The sequence below is a fragment of the Anas acuta genome, chromosome 13 (genome assembly GCF_963932015.1).
Source record: "Anas acuta chromosome 13, bAnaAcu1.1, whole genome shotgun sequence".
Classification (NCBI taxonomy): domain Eukaryota; kingdom Metazoa; phylum Chordata; class Aves; order Anseriformes; family Anatidae; genus Anas; species Anas acuta.
In genome coordinates this window covers 1,719,423-1,741,541 of record NC_088991.1, presented here as the reverse complement: position 1 = coordinate 1,741,541, position 22,119 = coordinate 1,719,423, and the positions used below count along the sequence as shown (strand labels likewise).

The window sequence follows — 22,119 nt, the reverse complement described above, 5'->3', positions numbered from 1 at the left end:
GTACTTTTCAATATGTCATAATCTATTACAGCTTGGTTCTTCACATGACATTTTAAGAACAAAGCAAGCATGTCAAAATCCTTGGCATAGTATGTTACCCTGGATTGAAAGTACGAATTTAACTTTTTCCAATTTAATTAGCACAACTAGATTTAAAAACAAACTTCCATGTCTCTTAGTTTGCTCATATCCTAAGTTTCACACTGCCACTTAAAACTAGATTCTTCTAGAGTAAGTGCAAGACTACAGAAAAATTTAAATCACATATTGTTTGCATGAACTTCGTTTCCTTTTAAAACTATTTATAAAACTTACTTGCAAGTGTTATAAACAACTTTTTCTGATAGTTACCAAAACATCAAACAGTATAGTATATAACAAACAGAGGAAGTTTTCAGAGCAAAAAACGTAGAGGTCTTCACAATACTCATATTGAAATCACACAGTAACGCAGCTTCACTTTTTCTTCAGGAAAAATATATATCCATACATCAGAACAAGATCAGCCTCTTGAAGATGAAAAAGGTACAGGCGCAAACAGAAATGCATACACTAGTATTACTTCACCATGCAACTCCTTACCATGCAATACCAAAGTTCCTCTGATGCCAGGGCTTGTATTTTTAAAATCATTCTACACTGTGTTAATAAAAGGGTACACTGATCCTTCACTGAAACATGTCAACACTTTGCCTTGTTCAGTATAAGCAGGAAGCTTGAAATCCACATTCAATATTACTTCTTAGAAGTCTTGTTTAAAATATAGTAGAGTCATAATTATTTAATTTGTATTACCATAATAAAGTTTGATACTACCAAATTGCCTTGTTGGGCGATTACCACTGTGCTGGAAACCATGTTTCAAGCCACACAGTCTTTCTATGGAAATGAATATTGCTTCATTTCCAAAGCAGGCACTGCTTACACATACACACTGCTTGACTGGGTCTGTCCTTAAATAAGCGTGCTCTTCCATAACATACTCTCCAACAGCAAAAGCACACAACAGAAAAGAGTCAGTCTAGACTTGCTGTCAAATCTCATCATGCTGTTGAGTTGTGACCTTAAGATATTTTTATTTTTTTTTTTTATCTCCCTCTCCATCTGTTTTCACTATTATTTGGTTACACCAAATGCATCCCAAAAGGCAAGAGTAGATAATGCATTTGACAACACTATTCATATTAAGAGTCATGAGACAATAAAAAATTTTACTCAAAGGACAGAACTTCATGAATTTAAAAAATAGTTAAGCCATAAATTGTAAACATTTTTCTCCCTTATCCAGGCATATATTTCACAGTACCATATCAAAAATAGTATGTTAAGACTGCATACTGGATAAAAATCACTCATAATGGGACTGCCAGTGTTGGAACCTGTCATTCCTCATTGCTACAAATTGCATAGCTAACATACAAAACTATTACAGAACCAAGCCTTTTGAGAAACAGCATGCATTCAGAGAAATTCAGTCAGAGACACTGCTTAAGTACAGCTCTTTATTTTCCCACCACAGACTCAGACTTCATTACTCGTCACTCTAATCCTTCAAAAAAAATGTTGCAGTTTTTGGTACAGCTTAAAATTCCCTAGTTCTTAAATATAAAGCTCAGCTGCAAGAACACTGTCTTAATTCTTCTGACATTACTGAGCAACGTATATGCTCCCTATGTCCAATCAAGAGTTCAATCTTCCATCAGAACATTATGACATGTGAGCTTCAGAAAATGCCAGGCAGCTCATCTAATTGTAGAAAAGAGACCAAAGCAATGTCATTTAATAAAAAGCAATACAGAAATAATGAATGGGGAAAGAGGTCAAAAATTAACGCTAGTGAAAGGAATCAGTTTAAGCAGCAGATGTGACTGCAGTTGAGCACCAGAGAGAGGTGACTTTATCAGCTGCCTAAGGAACAAAGAAATTAGCTTTTCAAGCTAGGCAGAAAAAAAAGAGGAGGAAGGAAGGTCAGAGAGACAGATAATCAAAGTAAGGTAGAACAAATGGGAGTAAGTAGACAAAACAGCTGGATATAATGAACCCAGAAGGATACAGAAAATTAAAAGCAGTAGTTACCAGTACTGATGGACTTGTCCACCCTTTCCATTACTCAAACTATCAAATGAAAGTAGCAATTTTTTTTTAAGGTAAAAAAAAAAGATACTTCAGCCATGGTTACAACTCTGAAATGAAGAGGAAAACAAGCTACCCAGAAATAAAATTTCTGTTTTTCAACTACGCTTAAAAACAATGAAGCAAGCTATACCTAGGGCAACACAGACAAGACATGACACAGTAGCACCTTAAGTAAGAAGTACACATTGACACAAAGATACAGGTCTAATGGAAAGCACAAAGGACAGTTTCTATACAATATGTACAATTAAAATGTGTTTTCTACACTGGAGGCTAATTATACTGGCATTCTTAAGTTTAGCAATTTTTTTCATCCTAATTCTTGACTGAGAGGAATAACAAATGCATTTTACGTCTGCATCCCGAAGGTATCGACTATGATTATAACGTAAAACCTAGAAGACACAGTTTTTAAAAGACTCTGAAGTACGTGAATGCCAGTACTCACACTGGGTAGCTGATACAACGAAGAGGAGTCATATTAATTAGTCAAGGAACCAAAAGCCTAAAATGTACAGAAATCCAGAACAAATCCCGAAGAACATGCTTGCACTTTTAGCATAAATGAAGTGCTATCAGAAGATAAACAAAGCCTTCCACGAACAGATACTTGGATACCTGTATTTTTATATTTGTTTGAAAAAATATATTTTCGTAACAATGACTATGTTCAGTTTAAAGTTGTTTTCTTGGAAAAGAAGCTACTCACACACACTAACCTTTTCAGTTTTCTCCTCCTCTTTTTCTTTTTCCTTCTCCTTTTCCTCAGTCTTTTCAGAGGATAAGACAACCATTGTAAGTTTTCTGACAATTTGCTTAGCTTCCACTATCTCTCGCTTGTGTTCTTCAATGATGGCATTATCCCCTGGAAGAAGCTAAGAAAACAGAACAAACATGATTTCTGAAAATGAGAGTTAGCTACTCACTCCTGCTTTTCATAACCAGAGACCCAAGCAGCACTTGTGTCCTTCCTCGATACTAATCAGATAAAACATTCCTTGGGAGATTTTTCTCGTTATCCTAATACCAACAAGGAAGCATGGCATTAACAGACTTCTGAAATCAAAGACAGATGAAGAATAACATCATTCACACCTTCCTCACAACAATTGGTTGCATAAGCTCCCCTTTTCCACCAACAACATAGAACTTGGGATTCTTTCTTCTCCCACTTGGAAAGGTTTAAAGAGTTACACCTTCCTCATTTAATAACACAAATCTATTAAGATTCACCAAGAAATACATGAAGTAGAATGAGAAGTAACAAATCACATCTTTAGGACCTAATGCCTGCTACGTACATGTATTTGTGCATAAATAAAAGCAAAGAACGGTTCTTGCACGACTGTGGGGCAGGGGAGCAAGGACATTCTTGATGTGAAGTGTAAGCCTGACAGCTGCTGTTGTACAGAAGCTGCACAATACATACCACCACATATATATAATGTACATACACACCATACACCATATAATACATACCATATAATAATACACTGTGTAATATATACCACAATGCTCAGAACGTCTATGTTAATTATCTTCATGAAACTCTCATATCAAGTGAAATTAAGCCTGACTGAAAAGAGGAAAATGCCATAGAGAACACACAGTCAAAGTTAGACAGAGACTGGCAGAGAAAATTCTGGAATGAAAGCAGATTGCAAATGAGGCTGAGAATCAATGTGACTAAGGGTGAGCAGTACAAATAGATGCAGAGGCCGTTCCCACCGCAAAACTGGCAGAAAACACAAATACCTATACAGGATCCGGCTGAGATTGCACAGGTGGGAATAGAGGCACTTTTTGTAACCTCACCAACATTCCTTAAACTAGCATTACCATCACACATCTCTTCCTCCATGCTGATTGAGATACTCATTCCCACTCCTCCTCCACCTGAGGTATTTTTAGCCAAAAAAATAATGATGCCAGAGACAGTAATTGACAAGTCAGATTGTGAGTGACACTATTAACTGCCACACAAATTAACAGCAGAACTACATTCCAAAATTTCCATAGCTGTAATTAAAGCTCATTTCCTTGATTTCAGTGGAAGACTTAAGAGCCTTGAAATATATGGATATTCTGAAATTAAAAATTGGTGCATAATGTAAAAATATTTTGATAACTGTAACATTCTGTTTACCATCTGTCAAATTAGTATGCTGGTTGGTTGACAGAGTGCCAGACTGGAGAGGATAAATCTCTCAGATTACATCTGAGCCTGCAACTCCATTTTGCTCTTGCAGGATAACAATTCAGAATTCTTGTAGGTTAGATTACAGACTGATTTGGGAATATGTATATATGAGTTTTTTAAAAAATATACTATTAAGAAAAAGGTAAGCAGTTAATCATCCTATCACTTTTTTCAAAAAATTTCCCAAGTGAAAACACTCCAAGAGTCTAGTTCTTAAGGAAGGTTACTCAAGGCATTTAAAACCAATCTCTTATCAATTACCTCCCATCTCCTAACTCAGGCAGGAGGTTAAACAAACCTGGAGGATACTACACAGATCATTCAAAGAAGGCCTATCAGTTTTAATACTTCAGTGTGTGCTTGTCTGAATATGTGACATTACAAAGTGTTGGGAAATTTAACAGCTATTAAATGTACATACACAGCTACTACAAGGTACATGTATGTCATGAGTCTTAAGCTTTAGGAATAGGACAAGATATCTAGCACACTTCTTAAAAAAAATTTTTCTTTGTTTTTGGCATTTGACCAAGTAGCACTGTCACTTACATGGACATAAAGATCTTCCAAATCTATCAGATTATGTTGCAACAGGACAGCAGCAACTCGGTATAAGGAAGGAGGCGTCTCACCACTTGGATCCTAAAGGCGGCAAGATTACAAATTAAAAAGAAAGGAAGACATGAAAACAAATGAAATTACTTGAAGCTCAGTTCATCAACACAGTTCTCCTTGCTGCCATGTCAGTTACCTGCTACTACTCCAAAGCCATACTGCCTTATGGCTAGACTTAACTGCAATAAGCAAACAGATTTTTCAGAAATTTTAAGGTTTAATCATCTCCGCATCTTATGGTGCTTGTATGCAGTTCTATACTATATTTCAAAAACTTACTTGAATATTCTCTTAAATATTAACCACCTTGTAAACATGCTCTTTACTCCTGTGGACAAGTCTTTTGTTTATAAGGCACAGTTTCTTTGTTAATGCCAGTCCTTATATAACTATACTCCTTCAAATGGAAGGTGTGATGATCAAGATTGCTGACCATAACTCAGACAGGCAGCTGAAAGCATCTTCCTCAAAAATACATCATGAAATTCTATTCAAATCATGAAATTGTTTTTAAAACTGGAACTCTACAACATATATTAATTTCCATACTAAAAAAAATTACAGCAGATGTCTGTTGTCACTGGCTGCAGTTCATCACTTAACCAACCAATGATGAAAACAATTAATAAATACATTACCTGATAAAATTTGAATTTGAACCCAAGAATATGGCATAGAGTTTGTGGCTCACACATGTACATGTATGACTCTATCAGTGGTACAAAGAAATCATCATACTCAGGCCTGCACTCATAGACTTCTAGGATAATGTCCAAAACTCTGTTAGGATCAAGGTTAAAACATCCTAGTGGAAAAGAACAGAGCAGAAAACCTTAATATCACTACTTTTCATTTTCATTCTGTTACTAATCTATAAATGCATTACTTTTTGAAGTTTAATCAAGGCGAAATTTTAACAGAAAAGAACTACATACAACAAAATAATTTGGATCACCTCCAAATACACCAATCATTTTGACTTGTGTCTAGTACTAAACCAGGCAATGACATTCAATGGGACTTTCAATTCAGTTTACACAGAAATTTTAAGTTACCCTCTTATAGTCAACATTTGAGAAGTACAAAACAAATCTCACTAATCCCATAGTGCCAGCAGAATGCACAGACTTCTCCCCTTGTGTTGCCACACGTATTCATGCAGCTGCATATAAGAACCATGTAAACCCAAAACATTATTTTACACCCCCAGGAGTGTTCAAATTTGCAGCTAAATTCTGACCCATCTGGTTACACTGTCATGCCAACTCAGCACTGCTGCTAGCAATGAGAACCGCTTGTTTATTTTAGAGCAAGGATATAGATCAACTTAAGCCAGTGTTGAAATAGTATCTGTATCTCACTAAACTTTCTCTGCCACAAAATAAATACTATTATTTATATCAGAAGAATCCATATCTACACTACTTTCTTCTTTGTACCATAAGAAAAGAATGTCATCCATGCACATCCACTATGCAGCTATGTAATTACATTGGTCTTTCTTTCCCTAGAGGCTGTTTCTACTATGTCAGGACCTCCTGCAAATCAGTACTTTAGAAAATTTGATGTTTTATGGGAAGTCTATCTGCAAATCCTAAAATTACAGAAGACAGAAAAATGCTGTTATAAAATTCCTCAAACTGAATGTGTATTTTTTACTGTAATAACCACCAAAAACCATCTTATTATCTAGCTCTCTTCCAAAGCAAGTAGTATTACTACAGGGATTTGCCAGTCTCAAGCAAAATTCTGTGATAGATGGAGAATTATCCTTATAAAATACTAGCACATCGTTTGGACCATGACTGCACTGGCACTGTATAGAACAGGAAATAGTGCAAACATTAATATTATAAAACTTTGTGCAAAAAGGATGTCTAAAATATGGAGAATTACCAACATCTCCTATTTCAAATATATTTTGCAATTTTATTGCAACCCTATTACTACTAAATTTAGATATATGGAAAAACAACACAAATTGAACTAGACAAAGGAGAAATATTTACTACTACTGTCACTTTATAGAGAACCAGTTGTTCAGCTCCTTCAAGATTAAAAGGATATTCACGCATTGAGTTCAGTACCTTAAAACAGCAAAAGACATTAACTTGTTACTTTCTAATCTTCCTGCTAACAGATGTCAGAACATCCTCAAAAAACACTACTCTTCGAGTGGCTGCTGAAGTTGATCATAGTCACATTTGGGACTGTACTATACATTTAGCAACTAATTTTTAACTACACAACATTCCCAAAAATCAACTTTGCCAAAGAATCAGGAGCATCCAAACTTCATAATCCAATCAAAGATGGTCTGCCAATATGTTACTACCACACTACATGCCTGTATCATGTTATTTGATTCCCAGATGATCTCACACAGCAGTCGAAGGTCATCCTCTGGAGTTGCACAACTATTTAAGAAAATCAGTGCCCATATTTCTCCAACAAATTCCTTACCTATTAAAGATTTGATATTTTCAAGGATTAAATCACTAGTGATATTTCCAGATAAATCTTGCCCCAGCTCTGCAATCAGCTTTGCATAACCTTCATTCTCCTCTCTTAACAAATTAAATTTCTGTTGCTTATAACTGCAAATAAACAGAAATTAAACACTATTAATACATCCACAGTGAAAGCTTATTCACATTCTTATGAATATTAAACTTGCTATACAAAATGATAACTTCAAATATATTTTCAAGAACTTGCAATTTATATCAGCTATTGCAAAAATGAGATAATGCAGTACAACAAATATCTGCAAGGCAGCAAGTATTCTTCAAATAAATCCATCTCTTTTATTTCAAATTCAGACCATTTAAAAGCTAGATTGTTAGCACTAACAAAAAAGCTTGTTCTTACATGCTATACTGAAGAACTGCTCAGCACCTTATCAGTCTGTGAGTAAGGACCTATTCTAGTTTTAAATGCTCTTCTTTAATATAGAGACTGAAGCATTGGATGCAAAGGCAAAAAATATACATTCACAAAAATCTATAGTGTTGCCAAAATTAACTTAACTCCATTTGCTTATTTATGAGAACATCAAATACATGTACCTATGCTTAACTGATGTAACAGTAAAAAAAATATTTGCTCATACTTAACAAATTTACATTTATTACAAATAAAATTAAAAAGTATTTAATCTGTACATACAGGATACCTGTAGCAAAGAAAAGGTCATAGCAATAAGTGAAGTTAAAACAGGTTTTAGCATTCACATGCTTGAGAAACGTAAGAGGGCTAATGATGTTCTATTATTGTCAGTGTCTTGTTAGAGTGCAATGAAACATTTTTCCTAAAGAAAAGACAGTATTTTATTACAGTAAACATTTTTTTTTTTAAGTAAACATTGTTACCAGATTAATTAGCATTGCCCTTCCCCACCCACCCTCTAGAAAACCCTTACCCCAAAACTTACAATAGCTTTGTCTTTATTTTAACAGATTTCTGATTGAACTGTTGAGACTGCTTGATAAGTCCTAGTGATTCCAGTGTTTCTGGATCTAAACGCTCCTTTAGGACAGTATCAGATACAAGATACTAAAAAAAAAAAAAAGACCAAAAATACACATCAGATTTGCTAGTTATGAACACCTAGAAACATACATATATACCCTTATAGTAAGTTTGAAACAGAATGCATTTACAAGTGAATACAACTGAGAAACTGAACTAAAACTAGAGTTTTACAGAGGTACATTTTATATAGAGAACACCTTGAATAAACAAGCTGTAAAGTCTAACTGCTGGTTACAAAGTATACACTGCTTAACATCTAGGGATGTTATTACAAGAACTGCATATTACAAAGCTTAAACCCACTCTCTCATACTCTGAAAAAATGCCTTATTTTCTTACACTGATTTTTCCTACAAGTCAAGCTTATTCCAGATGGCTAGGAATGCCACTTCAAAAGGCACAAGTAGGTTGCATAAAGGAGAAATTTAACAAAATGTACTTCAGAAGCAAAATTTGTTTAACCGAGAGGAAACTTACACTCTCTCAAAACTACTTCCTTAAATGATTCAAACAATGAGACTACATTACTCTACCCATAACGCATGTGATAAAGGTATGTAGAAAGAAGTACCAAGTCAGCCAATGCAGCTGAAAAATACAGAAAGAAGAGAACTTTAACCACTTCCTGATTAATTAGTCTAGTAAGATATCTGATTCCCAACGTTCTGCCAATACTTCTCTTAAACAAAATAATAATCATAAAATATGTATAAGTTCTCATTAAGGAAACAAGAAGAAAATCAGCATACATGCTTTTAGGAACATTTAAAGTTTAAATTCACATTGCAGGACAGAACTCTGGATCGAAGTTACTTGTGTTACATCTCATTCCTGGAAACACAGTGTTTGTTTCTGATGGCATGTATCATATCTGCAAGTGCTCACTTCACCATTTCTTGTCTCCATGCTATAATTCTTCCCCAATCCAACAAGTATTCATTAAACAAACAATGCAGTAGCCTTACTGCATGAGTTTGTTTGGTCACAGAATTCCTGCATGTCCCTAAATATTTTGCACTGCATTAAAAACAGGAAACTAAACGAACTACTCACATACTTTGCATCTTACAATCCTGAGCTACAGTAAATTTGTAGGTCCAAATGGCCGTAACATTAAAACTGAAACGATGTTTTTTGAAAATGGCAAAGTAAATTTTTCTGGTTGAGCTGCATCAGAACTCAAGGTCAACAGCAAGAACAAAAGTTACCAAGATACATACATACATACATATATATATATATATATATAAAAAAAATAAAAATGTAATTTATTTTCTTATGATGGATAAAGCTAACCTAAGGAGACCTCCCTGACCAGATTAACAATATGGAAGATACAAATGAAAAGTTTCAATCACAGGAAGGAACAGACTGACTGCAATAAAAGAGTATTATCAGCATTCAAACTGCTTAGCCATCTGTTATGAACTGTAGTCAATAAGAAACAGTACATATACAATTTTCTCCTGAAATCAGCTGAGAAAATAACAAGCTCAGTGAGTTAATTCCTTTAAACAAGAACCCAAAGGTTGGTCTATCTGGTGAAACAACAGGTCTACCTACACCATTGTCTAAAAAATTAAAAACATGTTCAGCCTGAACTATCTTGTCAGCAATACAAAACAGCCAAAAAAGTACTTATTCGTGTATAATTTCTCAAGCTGTTAAAACATTTTAACAGACTCCCTCAAAAAACAGAACTACAACAATGTAGTTTTAAGAATATCTATTTAAAAAAAAAAAAAAAAAAAACAGATTTTGCCATATACTTTTACCAAAAGAATTTGTAAGTGCAACTGAACTTACCAAACAGGCTAAGACCAGTTGAGTAAAATGATCCCTCTTACTTTTTTCTTCTAAACAACTTGTTTCAATATCTAGAATAAAGGAAGAGGGGAAAAAAACATGATATTTGTGGAAATTTGCCTCTGTTATCTTCACGGAATTTAGAAGTTTATTCTGTTCTTAACTATTGTGTTAAATGCTCATGACGACACAATGCGAAGTAGCTTGTTTTTAACACAGTAGCCACCTGTAACAATGCAGCTACCTATTCACCTTGAGATCCCCGTAATATTTCAATGACCAACATCACACATGCACAAATCCCACAAAAAGGCAGAATAGAAACCAGAGGAATATCATAATCATAATTCTTTTTCCTTTCTTTGTTGGAATGAGGTTTATGGCAAATATTAAGAATGAATAATAAGCAGGAAAGAATAGAAATACAAATTGCTGAAGAGAACTGGGTGACCCTAGCCTTAATATCACATTGTTCTAGTCTCTTTTCCCTTGTCTTTAGAGTAACTGCTGTTTATTGCCCAGTCTGCAGTCTTTTACTAGCTGTAATTCTGTATTTCCATTCTTTTTGCATTGTCAACAACTGAATGCAATTCAGAAATTCATTCCTGTGGGAAGAGAGGCCATAAAACAAAGGAAGCATGCCTGTCTAAAGTAGCTTAAAAAAGAAAAACAGAAAACATTACAGGAAGCAGGGAGCTGCAAAAGGAGCAGAAAACTCCATAAACAAAGAATTAAAGGCAGACATCACCAAAAATAAGTACGTACAGACACAAGCACAAAAATACACAGGAAAACTAGACCCACAAAGTGACAACAACAAAAATCAGAGGAAGAGACCCCCGAACAGACTAGAAAACAATGATGTAGCAGGGTAGCAGCAGAGGAAACAGACATGCCAAATCAGTCCAGACCCCTGCACCCAAGCATCTCAGCCATGAAGGATCTGAAGGAAAAAAATTAGTTTAAAGGAATACAGATTAGAGGATAAAAACAAGAACCAAAGTTCTTATATATTGAGACACAGTAACTGAGAGAAGGCTCCATTAAAGGGGGAAAAAATGGATCCTGGTAGCAGCAGACAGAGCTTAGAGTGGAAGAAGTGTTAGAGGAAACTCATGGAAAAATAAGCAAATTATACCAAATTTTATTTGTCCCCAGAGTAAACTTAGCTCCCAGTCATACTAGATTTACTAGCAGCAGAGAAATAGTAAATGCAGGACAGCTGTCTATATAATTTGAGGGGGGGGAAAGCAGACACACACTAGTTTCAGTTATTCAAACAGTTTAAGTTCAAGGAGCAACCCATTAAGTTTTCTAATCCAGCTCTAACCTATTATAACCCAGCAAAGGGTATCAGTAGGATACTACAATACTGCACGATAAAAACTATTACAAAGAAAAAAAGATACAAACACAGAGTGAAACATTGTGAATGAAGTAGTCAAAAACGTATCAGTTCAGTATTACAGAACTGAGGCTGCACATACAAATCTGATAGTCTGTGACAGCCCAGAGGACCCTAGACACCTTCAAACCAGTGCCTGTGATGAAGACTGACAGCAAAATTCACTGATATGTGCTGAAAAGAACAAAAGGACATAGAACAAGGAATTAAAAGTATGATCTGAAAAAGTATTTGGGATTGAAATTCCAAAAACGCGCCAGAAACAGCTTTGGATCAACATTATACAACACAAAAATCTGGAAGTTATTACCAGAACAAGAGGCATGCATCTTTAAAGCCTGCTCCATTTGCAGATAACTTGGCAAGCAATTCCAGCTGCCTTTAGGTTTCTGGACAGCTAGTACAAGCTCCATTTCACTAATGATGACAATGCAGATAGAATATTTACCGAATGCATTCTGAGAACAAAAGACTATGCACCGATTTATTTAAAATATTTGTAAGAACGATAACTACATTAAATCACTGACTCCATTAGCTAGCATCCAACATTCTTCTTAACTATCTACTTCAACTTTTCTTGTCTGATCAATTTCCACTGCCTTTAGTAGGTGAACATATAGGAACTGTATCAGAACAAAGCAGAAAAGACACTAACTTTGATACAGATACACCGAGAAAGAACCAACAAACATTTTGTAAAGGGAAGTAATGCTCTACAGATCTAACGAGTTTTCCTGAAGAAGTGAGCTATTAAATTCACAAAGCATGTATTTTTCCAAATCTATCACAATGCTGAAAAGGAAGGGAACACAACTCACCTAATATGCAGAATACATCGGCTAAGATGGAAGGCATGTCTTCCCGAAGCTCCTAACAAGGAAAAAAGAACATACATAATAAATACAATAATTCCAGTGACTACACTTAAAAGAAAACAGTGACTCTAGAGGAGGCATCCTACTGTTGAATACCTTTCTGCTTAATATGGAAGGGTAATCGATTTATAGCATTAAACCTGGCATCAAACCAGTAACAGGCTTTTTTCTTAAATTATAAATGGATAGTTAGTTAACCCTTATCACAGGTCTGCACTCATCCAGGAATAACTAATTGGGAGAACAAGTTCTTAGGTATATTTGCCCTTGTCAAAGCCTCTATATTAAGCAAAAACCCTCAAAAATTTCACAGCAAGATGCAGATAAATTAGAATCATCTTATAAGAAAAAAAATTACAACACTAAAGCTTCTCTAGAAAAGCTGTTATTCCTTCCTGTAATTTCCAGTATCCTTCTACATTAAATATGACAAATGCAGAAGATGAAAGGATTAGAATTCTGGATGTATGAAAGGAACTTAAATTACATTTAAAAGTATATTTATACTATATAAATATCTGCACCCCAATATGTTGCATATAGTATACATCAATAATAAAAAACAACAGCATCAAATAGGGGCATTATTTTAACCATGGTCATGGGACTTGAACATCTCAATAGTAAAATGGTAAACAAGAAATATAAATTACGAAAACCAGTAGGTGGCATCACTGCCATGCTGCATAAGCAAGTTAAATCTATTTTTAGCATTTATGAAAAACTTCAGTCTTCATATGCCCTTAAAAAATTCATTCATTTATGCTAAAATGAACAGAACTACTCCTCACCACAAAAAGGAGGGAATAAACAGAAACCCTGACAGCCTACAGACACTTCAAGCACCCAGAAATGAAGGAAAAGGACTTGACAAGGACAACTTCTTAGATGTAAAAAACAAGTTTCTCAAATATCATCCTGCTTGATTTTCATTCTGACTTTTTAACTAAATATTAAGTCTAAAATTAAAACAAATATTAACTTACTATAACATCACCAAGAACATTAGAGGCTTGATCATGCTTTAGGTTTCCTCTGATAACATGATATGCAAGCTCATACAAAACCTGTTGGATATCTGTTGAAACAAAAACAAAGCAGATGATTAAAGAACGCAGTAGGTAATCCTTGGTTTAACTTTCAAAACCATGTGTACAAGAATGCTGTAGTCTTCAGATGCTTGACAGGTAAAGAGGACTTGAAGATAGGGATTATTTTACTGATGCTGACAGATTAAATCTGAGCATCAATGTGTAAGACTTCGCATAATCAGGTAGTAAGAGATGATCTACTTTCCTGAGAGCTTACGAAAACAGTAAAATGGGATGGAAAACTACAGTCCTGAGCATAACAACTTGAGTCTTTGCAGTTGGTTTAACACACAACTTACAATTCACGTGAATATTATATATTTCAGCTCAGAATTTTTTCTTCATCGTCTTGTATATATATACTTTCAAAAGCCATTTCTGTAGCAGAAAACACAATTTAACTGGGGAAAAATGTCTAACCAGGATTTATTACTACTACCACTTATGGAAATCCCTCACAACCAAAGTACAGTGTTTTACAAAAGCTTACATTACACTGAAATACTAAACACAGGTGCATTTGAGAAAAATCTTGCAAAGTTAAATATGGTGTTTGCAAAAACAGCTATGGTAAACTTACAAAGGATTGTTCTTTAACAAACAGCAATGTTGATCTACTTCTTAATATATGAAAAAATTAAAGTCCCATGCTTTCAATTTACAGTTGTACCACACTTTCCTCAACATATAGTATTTTCAATGGTCATAATAGTTGAAGTCATTAGTATTTTAAATTATCATAATCATTTAAACCAACTAATTAATAACTTGGGGCCTGCAGACTATTGTCATTTCACTATATACAGATGATAATAAAAAGACACATGTTACTTGTACTTATAACGATGCTTTTGGCAAAGAACAGTAGATGCACAAGACCTGAATATAGTAGGATTGGTTCCTACATCAGTTCTATGTAAAATACCCTTACCACTTTGAAGGCCAAGTCAACAGCACAGCTTAGGGCAGTACCAAATTCAAAGATTTACAATGAATCCAAAGCAGCCATAATCGCGGCCTTAGTCGTCTCTCTGCAAGCGGCTTCGCATAGTGGAGAGAATTTGTTATGCAGGTACACTGCCAACCCTGACCTTGCCTCACAGGCCTGTGGTATACTGAACTTAAACAGATGTCTTTCTGGAACTAAAAGGCAGAAGTGCAAGCGTCAGTGTACTCTTCAACAGGATCCTAGTTACGTGGACTCAAGTTCTCAGCAGTCAGCAACTCTGTACTTCAAACTACAAATATTTTCAGTTGATTTTTTTGTTTGGTTGGTTTTTTTCTGCCCATCACCAGAAGGATTTCAACCCTTTCTACTGTCTTATTAATTTCTTCAAAACAGCTACTGTGTGTATCTAGCCATTCCCACTGGATCTTAGATTCTGACAGCAAGTGCAAGAAAGAGAAAAAACATAGGAATTGCCAACCTTGGTCTAGAATAATGAACATCTGGTGAACATTCTTAGAAAGCTTTGGGAATAGCCAGTTTGCTTTACTAAACAAATTTTTCTTACTGTTACTTGTAAACCAAAACATTTCAATATAAATTATCTTCTCCGCTATTACTGCCATCTATGACTATTTTAGCAAGAACTCAAACCACCACCTAAACAGTACAGCAACATTTGCTGTCTTAACAATATGGAAGCTTTTCTCCCAGTATAATCTGCAGAGCAAATCGAAATGTAGTTTTTCTTTAAAACTTCAAAAAGACTTCCTGAAGTGAGAATTTAAAATTTGAGGACAATATTGCTTTTCATTAACAAAGGGGATAGCGTCTATAACACAGGTATTGTTAGAATTACTTTCTGCAGTCCTCAATCGTATTTGCAGGTATCAGTACTTACATAATTTGCTTTTAGAACAAAATCTAGTGGTATATTGAGTTTGCAAAATGGAATTGTATTTTCTACAACTTAAACCAAATACTAGCTGACCTTAACACTGGTTACTACTGTCCCGATGAGAGATCACTTGGACATCTGAAGACAAATCTAGGTGTGGATTCTCCTTTAGCATGCATTAATTGTCAACGTATACGAACATTCAAAGCAGATACATACATGGGTATCATAATCAACTGTTTCCAGGCTTTCTTTTCATTTAACTTGAAGGAAAAAAATAAATAAATAAATAAACTCAACTTACCTCTGAAACCGACATTATCATGGCTTTTGTTTTCACTGAGAGTGCGACACAGTTGCAAACTGCAGTAAAAGAAAACATAAAAAATATAGATATTAGGATATTAGCACTGAATAACCAGCATATGTTTCAGGGCTCGTTATTCTGGCTAAAATAATTTTAACTCTGGCAGTTTAAATACCTGACTACATTTTAGTTTTCATAAACATTTATTCAGAGGAGTTACACAGCAAAGAAATATAAGACTTCTAATATATCAGATACTTCAAAAAAACATGCTTCCTAACATTACATGTGCTTACACATAGAAAAGTCAGAAAGCTAGGTGATATTAGTAAGCCTAAGGAGCCACAGAAGTGCTAGCACTAACCTACTGTTAGACAGTGAGGAAATGTTCATCTATTTCTATGACTTGCCATCGCTTCCAATCTCTGACCTGCAAAATTGTTAATGTTAAACCACCTGCATGTCTTCCAAATGCAGTCTTTGCACTGATGAGACAGAACATTACCTGTAAGTGCAAATTCTCATCACCAAGGGAAGCCACCATAGGCTGCAAAGACCTGTTGTGATGACTTCTTGGCTACCATCAAGGTCTCCCTCAAAAATGTCAGCCATGTAAAAATTACACTAAGCACCACACAGACTGCAATAAAATAATAGTCCATTGCATTATAAAATAAATGCTTCTATAGCAGTAGGCTTCACTACACAGAAGGCATAGAAATAGACGTACAACCCAAGCTGCTGAGGATTTTCTCTCTCCCATTACATTTTCACTACAGGATGAGGCTTCAGAAACAATTTCACATTTAAAAAGCAACAGCATTCAAAAGAGGTAGCGGTTTGCCTACCAAATTACAGACACTAAGGGAAATCATAAGATTTTCCTTCATATTTGCAAGTTTTCAATCAAGCTTCACATTTTTCATCGTAAGTCTTTCACATGCAAAAACGGAAGACAGTATCCGAGCTAGTGTTCCTATGTAAGATGCTATATAAGTCTACAGTTTCCTGTGTGAGTGATTTATAAAACAACATTATCTAATAAAGCAGGTATGTACAATTATTATAGAGGCTTATCATGGAAAAATAAATTGTAAAGGATTCTGTAGCAATCCATCACTCATTCTATTTGCATCCTGTATAGATTATTACCTCTCTAGCGGGAGTGAACAGCTGTTCCAGGAATCAAAGGACAGAATTTAGCAACTACAAGGTAAATGCACCTTTTAAAAACAACTGGAAAATGTGCAGTTTTACGTATAGGTATAATGTAATCAGCAGAAACATGCAAGCTCAGCAAAAGTGGGGGTATGGCTAAGATGTTCTTAACGCTACTGAACAAAATGCAACATGTTTTGAAATAACCTGAACAGACACAGCAAAATAGAGGACTGTACGTTTATTTTATTCTTCATGAATTGTAAATGCACTTACTTTTCAAGTGTGGATGGATTTTCCCTGCTGTTCTTGGGAGTATTAATTTAGAGTCAGATTTTTCTACATCTTAATGACTACTCCTCCACGAAGTTACCCTGCTCTCATTTCTAAGCTCTGTATGCAAATAACAGGAATGTAAAACAACTGATTCTACAAAATTATCTTCCGAGATGCACATCATGACCCCTATGACTTAAGATGATACCATCACATAGGTTACAGTAGCAACAGCCCTGACTGCTTGGACTGAAGATTTCACTGAAGTACATGTTAATACAAAATACAAATTGTAACCCTCTTCCAATCCCATTTCCAGCAATACCAAAATACTAGCATATAAACTTCATAGTAACACAGGACCTGTTTGATCAATGTAAAAAGTCACACTAAAGATCAGCCTGTAAAGCAATCTGCTTTCCATTTTTAATTACATTTGAAAAAATAACTTAATTTGGGAGATGGAGATAATAAATTTCCTTAGGTCTACATGGGAACTTTGGTGGTAGAAAAGAATGCGCTGGTATTCATATTTGGATATAAATTAATATTTGTGCTTATATTCTCCCATACAGGTAGACAATCTCTACAGGTGGATGACCTTCCCTGAAGGTACTGGCAGGCAGTGCAGCTCTTTTGTAGCTCGCTGGGGAGAAACGAGAGCACACGTTTGCAGCTCCTTCATCCTTTCCTTTCTGTCCTTGGTCACACAGTTCTAGCTCTCATTTCAGTTAAATCAGTTAACTCAACTGACAAACCCGGTGGAAAACTAGTTAAGAAACAAGTCGTCTGCCACTTTGCAAGCTGAATCAGCTCACCAAGAGGTCAGATAAACACCAAAGTCAATGATGCAGTGAGGTATGAAGACCAGGCCGAAGCCCTCCCATCCAGTACCATCAAACCATGACATCTAGTCTTAGCCAACTACCTAAGTTAAAAACCAGAACATTTGTCTTCTTAGTAGAATAAAACCCATCAATATTAGTATGATTAACAAACTCAAGCAAAAAAAAGGCACTACAGTATTTTTCCACCTAAACAATGCCCAGAAAATGGAAAATTGTCCGTTTGTTTTCAGTTTAATATCCCAAACATAAAAAGCTCCCTTGAAAATTTTATTATTCTAACCTTAGAGCTTATTTCTACATGTTTAGGACACAGAACTTCTCCATTCTACCACAACCTAAATCCCTTTTGAATATAAAATTATGTAATAAATTTGAAATGTAATAGATAACAGGATAACCTAGAAACTAAACATTAAAAAAAAAAAACAAAAACAATCACTTCTGAAAAATCAGTCTCAAAAGCAAATTTGTTTTGGACTAAGATTGGGTAGATTTGTTTAAACAGGAACTATGAAGCTGTGTCGATCACCGATAGAACAAGATGGCATAGCAGAGCCAGAAACCCAACCTAAGCCTCCCAACTCACACGCAACGTCCTATATACTCAGTTACACTCCCACGCATGGTCTACGGCAGTAATTATCATGAAGCGCATGTGCCTGCAAATATGGAAGTATATGCATAACTTAACTGATGTGGGTAGTTCTTTTGTTGTGCACAATCAAGTGCATTTTGCAGTCAGAATGGCACAACTACAACCAAGGTCTGTGTTCCTGACTCTCAGCCCTTTAATTGCTCCTCATGCTATGACATTCCTCATGCAAGCAAAGTAACACACCGGGAGTGCCTCAAAGAGGTTTCCAAATTTCACATTTGCAGAATGTTGAGCTTCTCCAGTTTATCTTGCAACATAAGATAGTGCAGAAACTGCAAGCTCAGTGGTGTGCTTGGCTGGACTTCCCCTTTGAAGGGGGTCCTCGATGCATTTGATCCATCACAAAAAAAAATTTTATATATATATATATATCCCTGTAGCAGTAAGTGTTTGCCATTGCATGATTGTGGGCGCGTTATCAATGGCCTACAGTCATAGATGAACACCTTATTGTGGAAGCCACTGGAGAAAGTGATGTGATTTAAATACAAAAGGACAGTAGATGGGTACATAAATAGGTCTAGAAGAAGTCTAGACTGATGAGAATAATAAAGCAATCACACAGATGTCAACTCCATCTCTCTTTTGCAATAGCAAAACTAATACAGATAATTTAATAAAGTGTACTTAGACAGAGAAGGGTCTGAAAAAAAGATACAAGGTGACCACATCCTGACCAATTTTTCATTTTGGTAACAAAGAATGCATGAACCTAGCACATGATCTGCATTCATATATCTGTATTAGATATTATTACACATTGGTAGCTGGGTTAATTAAATTGAAAGCATTTACAGCTTTGAAAAAAAGAATTAGAACAATTCCTACAAAGTAAATGGTCACTACTACTTCGCTTCCAGAACGCTGCCTTATTAAATGGTTCATTTTAGAAAGATCACAGTTTTATTTTCCTCCAGCAAAACGGGAGATTAAAAGCTTTGGAAAAAGAAAGACAAAGTTAAACACTAAGAAGCACTCTCAGGAAAACTTAGTTTAGTAAAAAGTTGTCTAAGATATAAAGCTACAGATACATTGTTTTGCTTCCAGAAAATACTTTCATGCATATTCCACATTTATAAAACGAACACTGTAAAAATTGATAGCCTTTATCCAAGCAATCACATTTCCTTTAAAATGGATGGCTTCTTCTGCCAACTACTGATAAAATCACGTCTGGAACTGCATTTAAGCAGTATCTGGAATAAATATTTTGGAATAAATGCCACAAATACAGGAATCTAGCCTATTTTATTGGCCCACAACAGGTTATCATTTTCTCCCTGTTCATCTGTACAGAGTACCACTGGAGGGGAAATGGAAGGCGTTAGCATGGCCTAAAGTTCCTTCCACTGTTGAAGTTCCAAGAATTCAATTCAAACAGTGCAACCGTCATTACCAAATCAACTATAAAATTTCTGTCCTCATGCGATCTTCATACTGTCTCCATATCCATAACAATGAAGCTACAAAAATCATCATCATATTTGAAATACATAGGGCAAAAAATGACTTAACCATTATAGAAGGAGACTAGCAAGTGGATTTCACAAAATAACACCATACAAAACCAGGGTCTGTTTTATTATAGCCACTTGTGCATTTTTAAGAGATGTATCCATTTATATACTTCATTCTTTGTTGTTCATTCACTCAAATTCAATCAAAAGGCTCTACTTGTTGCCTAAATATCGTTCAGCTATTGCCATAAAACCTACGAGTTTTATGAGAGAGACTGAAAGGGTATCAATATGAACTTCAGCATCATCTGGGGGCTCCTGAACACGTAAGTTATTGCTGTCAGAAATCCAGCTATTGAACGGACTTCCGTTCACCTTGCATCATTCATATCAAAACACATTAAAGTGACATGACAACACAATAACTGTTCTAGCACAATTCAAATACAACAATGGCTAGAGAGGGGCATCCCTTCACTACAAAATGGAGGGTCTAAGGAAAATACAGTTTTGTGCAGAGAGCCTCTGTGTTGTTTATTCCCTACAACGCTACCTCCTTCTTTAAGATCATTACCCTAGCTGTACAACCTTCTAAAATAGATGAACAAAAGAAAATAACATAAGTAGTGAACATCCAAAAGTGTATCTCATATAGTGATCCTCCAAATGCCTATGTTTGAAACTTGATGGTTTTTTAGTTACAACAAGAATTTAAAAAAAAAAAAAAAAAACTGAGCATTTACGGCTATGTGGTTGGTAAATAGAACACTCTCGTCCAAGGTAAGGTAATAACAAGAAATTGACGAAGTGGTGAACAACCCCCCGACCCTTGAACACAGCAGGCAACATGGCTAGCAAACCTGCCGAACAGCGATTGCTTAAGACAAACAGAAGGAAAGCCCTGAAAAGGAAGCCCCTAGCACACCCAGATCGCTCTGGGAAGCTGCAGCCAGACCCTCTGGCATCCAGGCGTTACCTCGCAGGATGACTGGGGCCGGCCAACTGACCCCACCTAGAGCGAGCCGCAGAACGCAGCGCCGGCCACCTGCCAACGGGCAGTAAAACGGAACGGGGGCCGAGGCCCGGGCCTGACAGGCCGTGGCGGTGACAAGGCTCCCGGGTGAAGGGGGGGGGGTAGGAGCTGGCACCCGCTCACCCGGCCCAGCGCAGGAAGAGGGCGCTCGGGCAACGGGCGGGCCGGGCCCGGCCGGCGAGGGCGAGCTTCGGCGAGGCCCGGCAGCGAGCGGCGGAGCCGGGCCCAGGGGGGCAGCGGCCGGGCCCTCCGGCCCCAGGAAGCCCACAGCGCCCCCCGCAGCCGCACTCAGGCCCAGGCCCCCCCTTTTTTTCTCCCCCCTGCCCCCCCAGGCCCGCGGCCCCGCACTCACAACTCGTTCTTGCCCGCTTTCTCCCAGTTCTTTATCCACTCGGCGGGGAGCGCGGCCGCCATCTTCCCCGTGTGCCGCCGAGAGCCCGGATGGGGGAGCAGCGCCCGCGGGTCAGAGGGGACGCGGCGAGCCGCGGGGCACGACGGGAGCCGCTCGAGCTGTGCCCTGGGAGACGGCGCGTTCGCAGCCACTGACGCATGCGTGGTTGCGAAGCCGCGCCCTAAGCGGGCGGCCTCGCCCCCCTGCGGCTGTGGCCCCGTCCCCCAGCGCTCGTCCCGCGGGTTGCAGGCCGCTCAGGCCGCTCAGGCCGCCTCCTCCAGTCCGCGGCTGCGGGCACTGCTCAGCCGTCCCCGGCCCTAAGGGGGGCTCAGGACGGATAGGGGCGGGCCCCTCGGTAATTCTGTGGAAATTAATGTAGGCCGTGGTCTCCTAGAGACGGAGCTAAGGGATCGTGCGGAGATGGCTGGTTAGAAGCGTTAAATGCACGCGAAACGTAATTTGTGGGCTGTGTCCTGTATCGTAGG

The 22,119-nt window shown here is 37.0% G+C and overlaps 1 protein-coding gene across 5 annotated transcripts in view; it reads right to left on the bottom strand.

Annotated features, from left to right (window-relative positions):
- Window positions 1-21,772, bottom strand: part of THOC2 (THO complex subunit 2) — a 53,803-nt gene extending 32,031 nt beyond the window's left edge. For 3 of the 5 annotated variants that reach the window (XM_068697652.1, XM_068697655.1, XM_068697654.1), the window contains exons 1-10: window positions 21,596-21,772; window positions 15,814-15,872; window positions 13,561-13,652; window positions 12,518-12,569; window positions 10,292-10,362; window positions 8,385-8,506; window positions 7,415-7,548; window positions 5,590-5,756; window positions 4,886-4,978; window positions 2,856-3,011 (exon numbers count right to left, since the gene is read on the bottom strand). In XM_068697652.1, the coding sequence (XP_068553753.1) occupies window positions 2,856-3,011; window positions 4,886-4,978; window positions 5,590-5,756; window positions 7,415-7,548; window positions 8,385-8,506; window positions 10,292-10,362; window positions 12,518-12,569; window positions 13,561-13,652; window positions 15,814-15,872; window positions 21,596-21,657 (1,008 nt within the window). In that variant the 5' untranslated portion in view covers window positions 21,658-21,772. The remainder of the gene's footprint in view (window positions 1-2,855; window positions 3,012-4,885; window positions 4,979-5,589; window positions 5,757-7,414; window positions 7,549-8,384; window positions 8,507-10,291; window positions 10,363-12,517; window positions 12,570-13,560; window positions 13,653-15,813; window positions 15,873-21,595) is intronic. The other 2 variants (XM_068697650.1, XM_068697651.1) reach the window with 2 other exon arrangements.
- Between the last annotated feature and the right edge of the window lie 347 nt (window positions 21,773-22,119).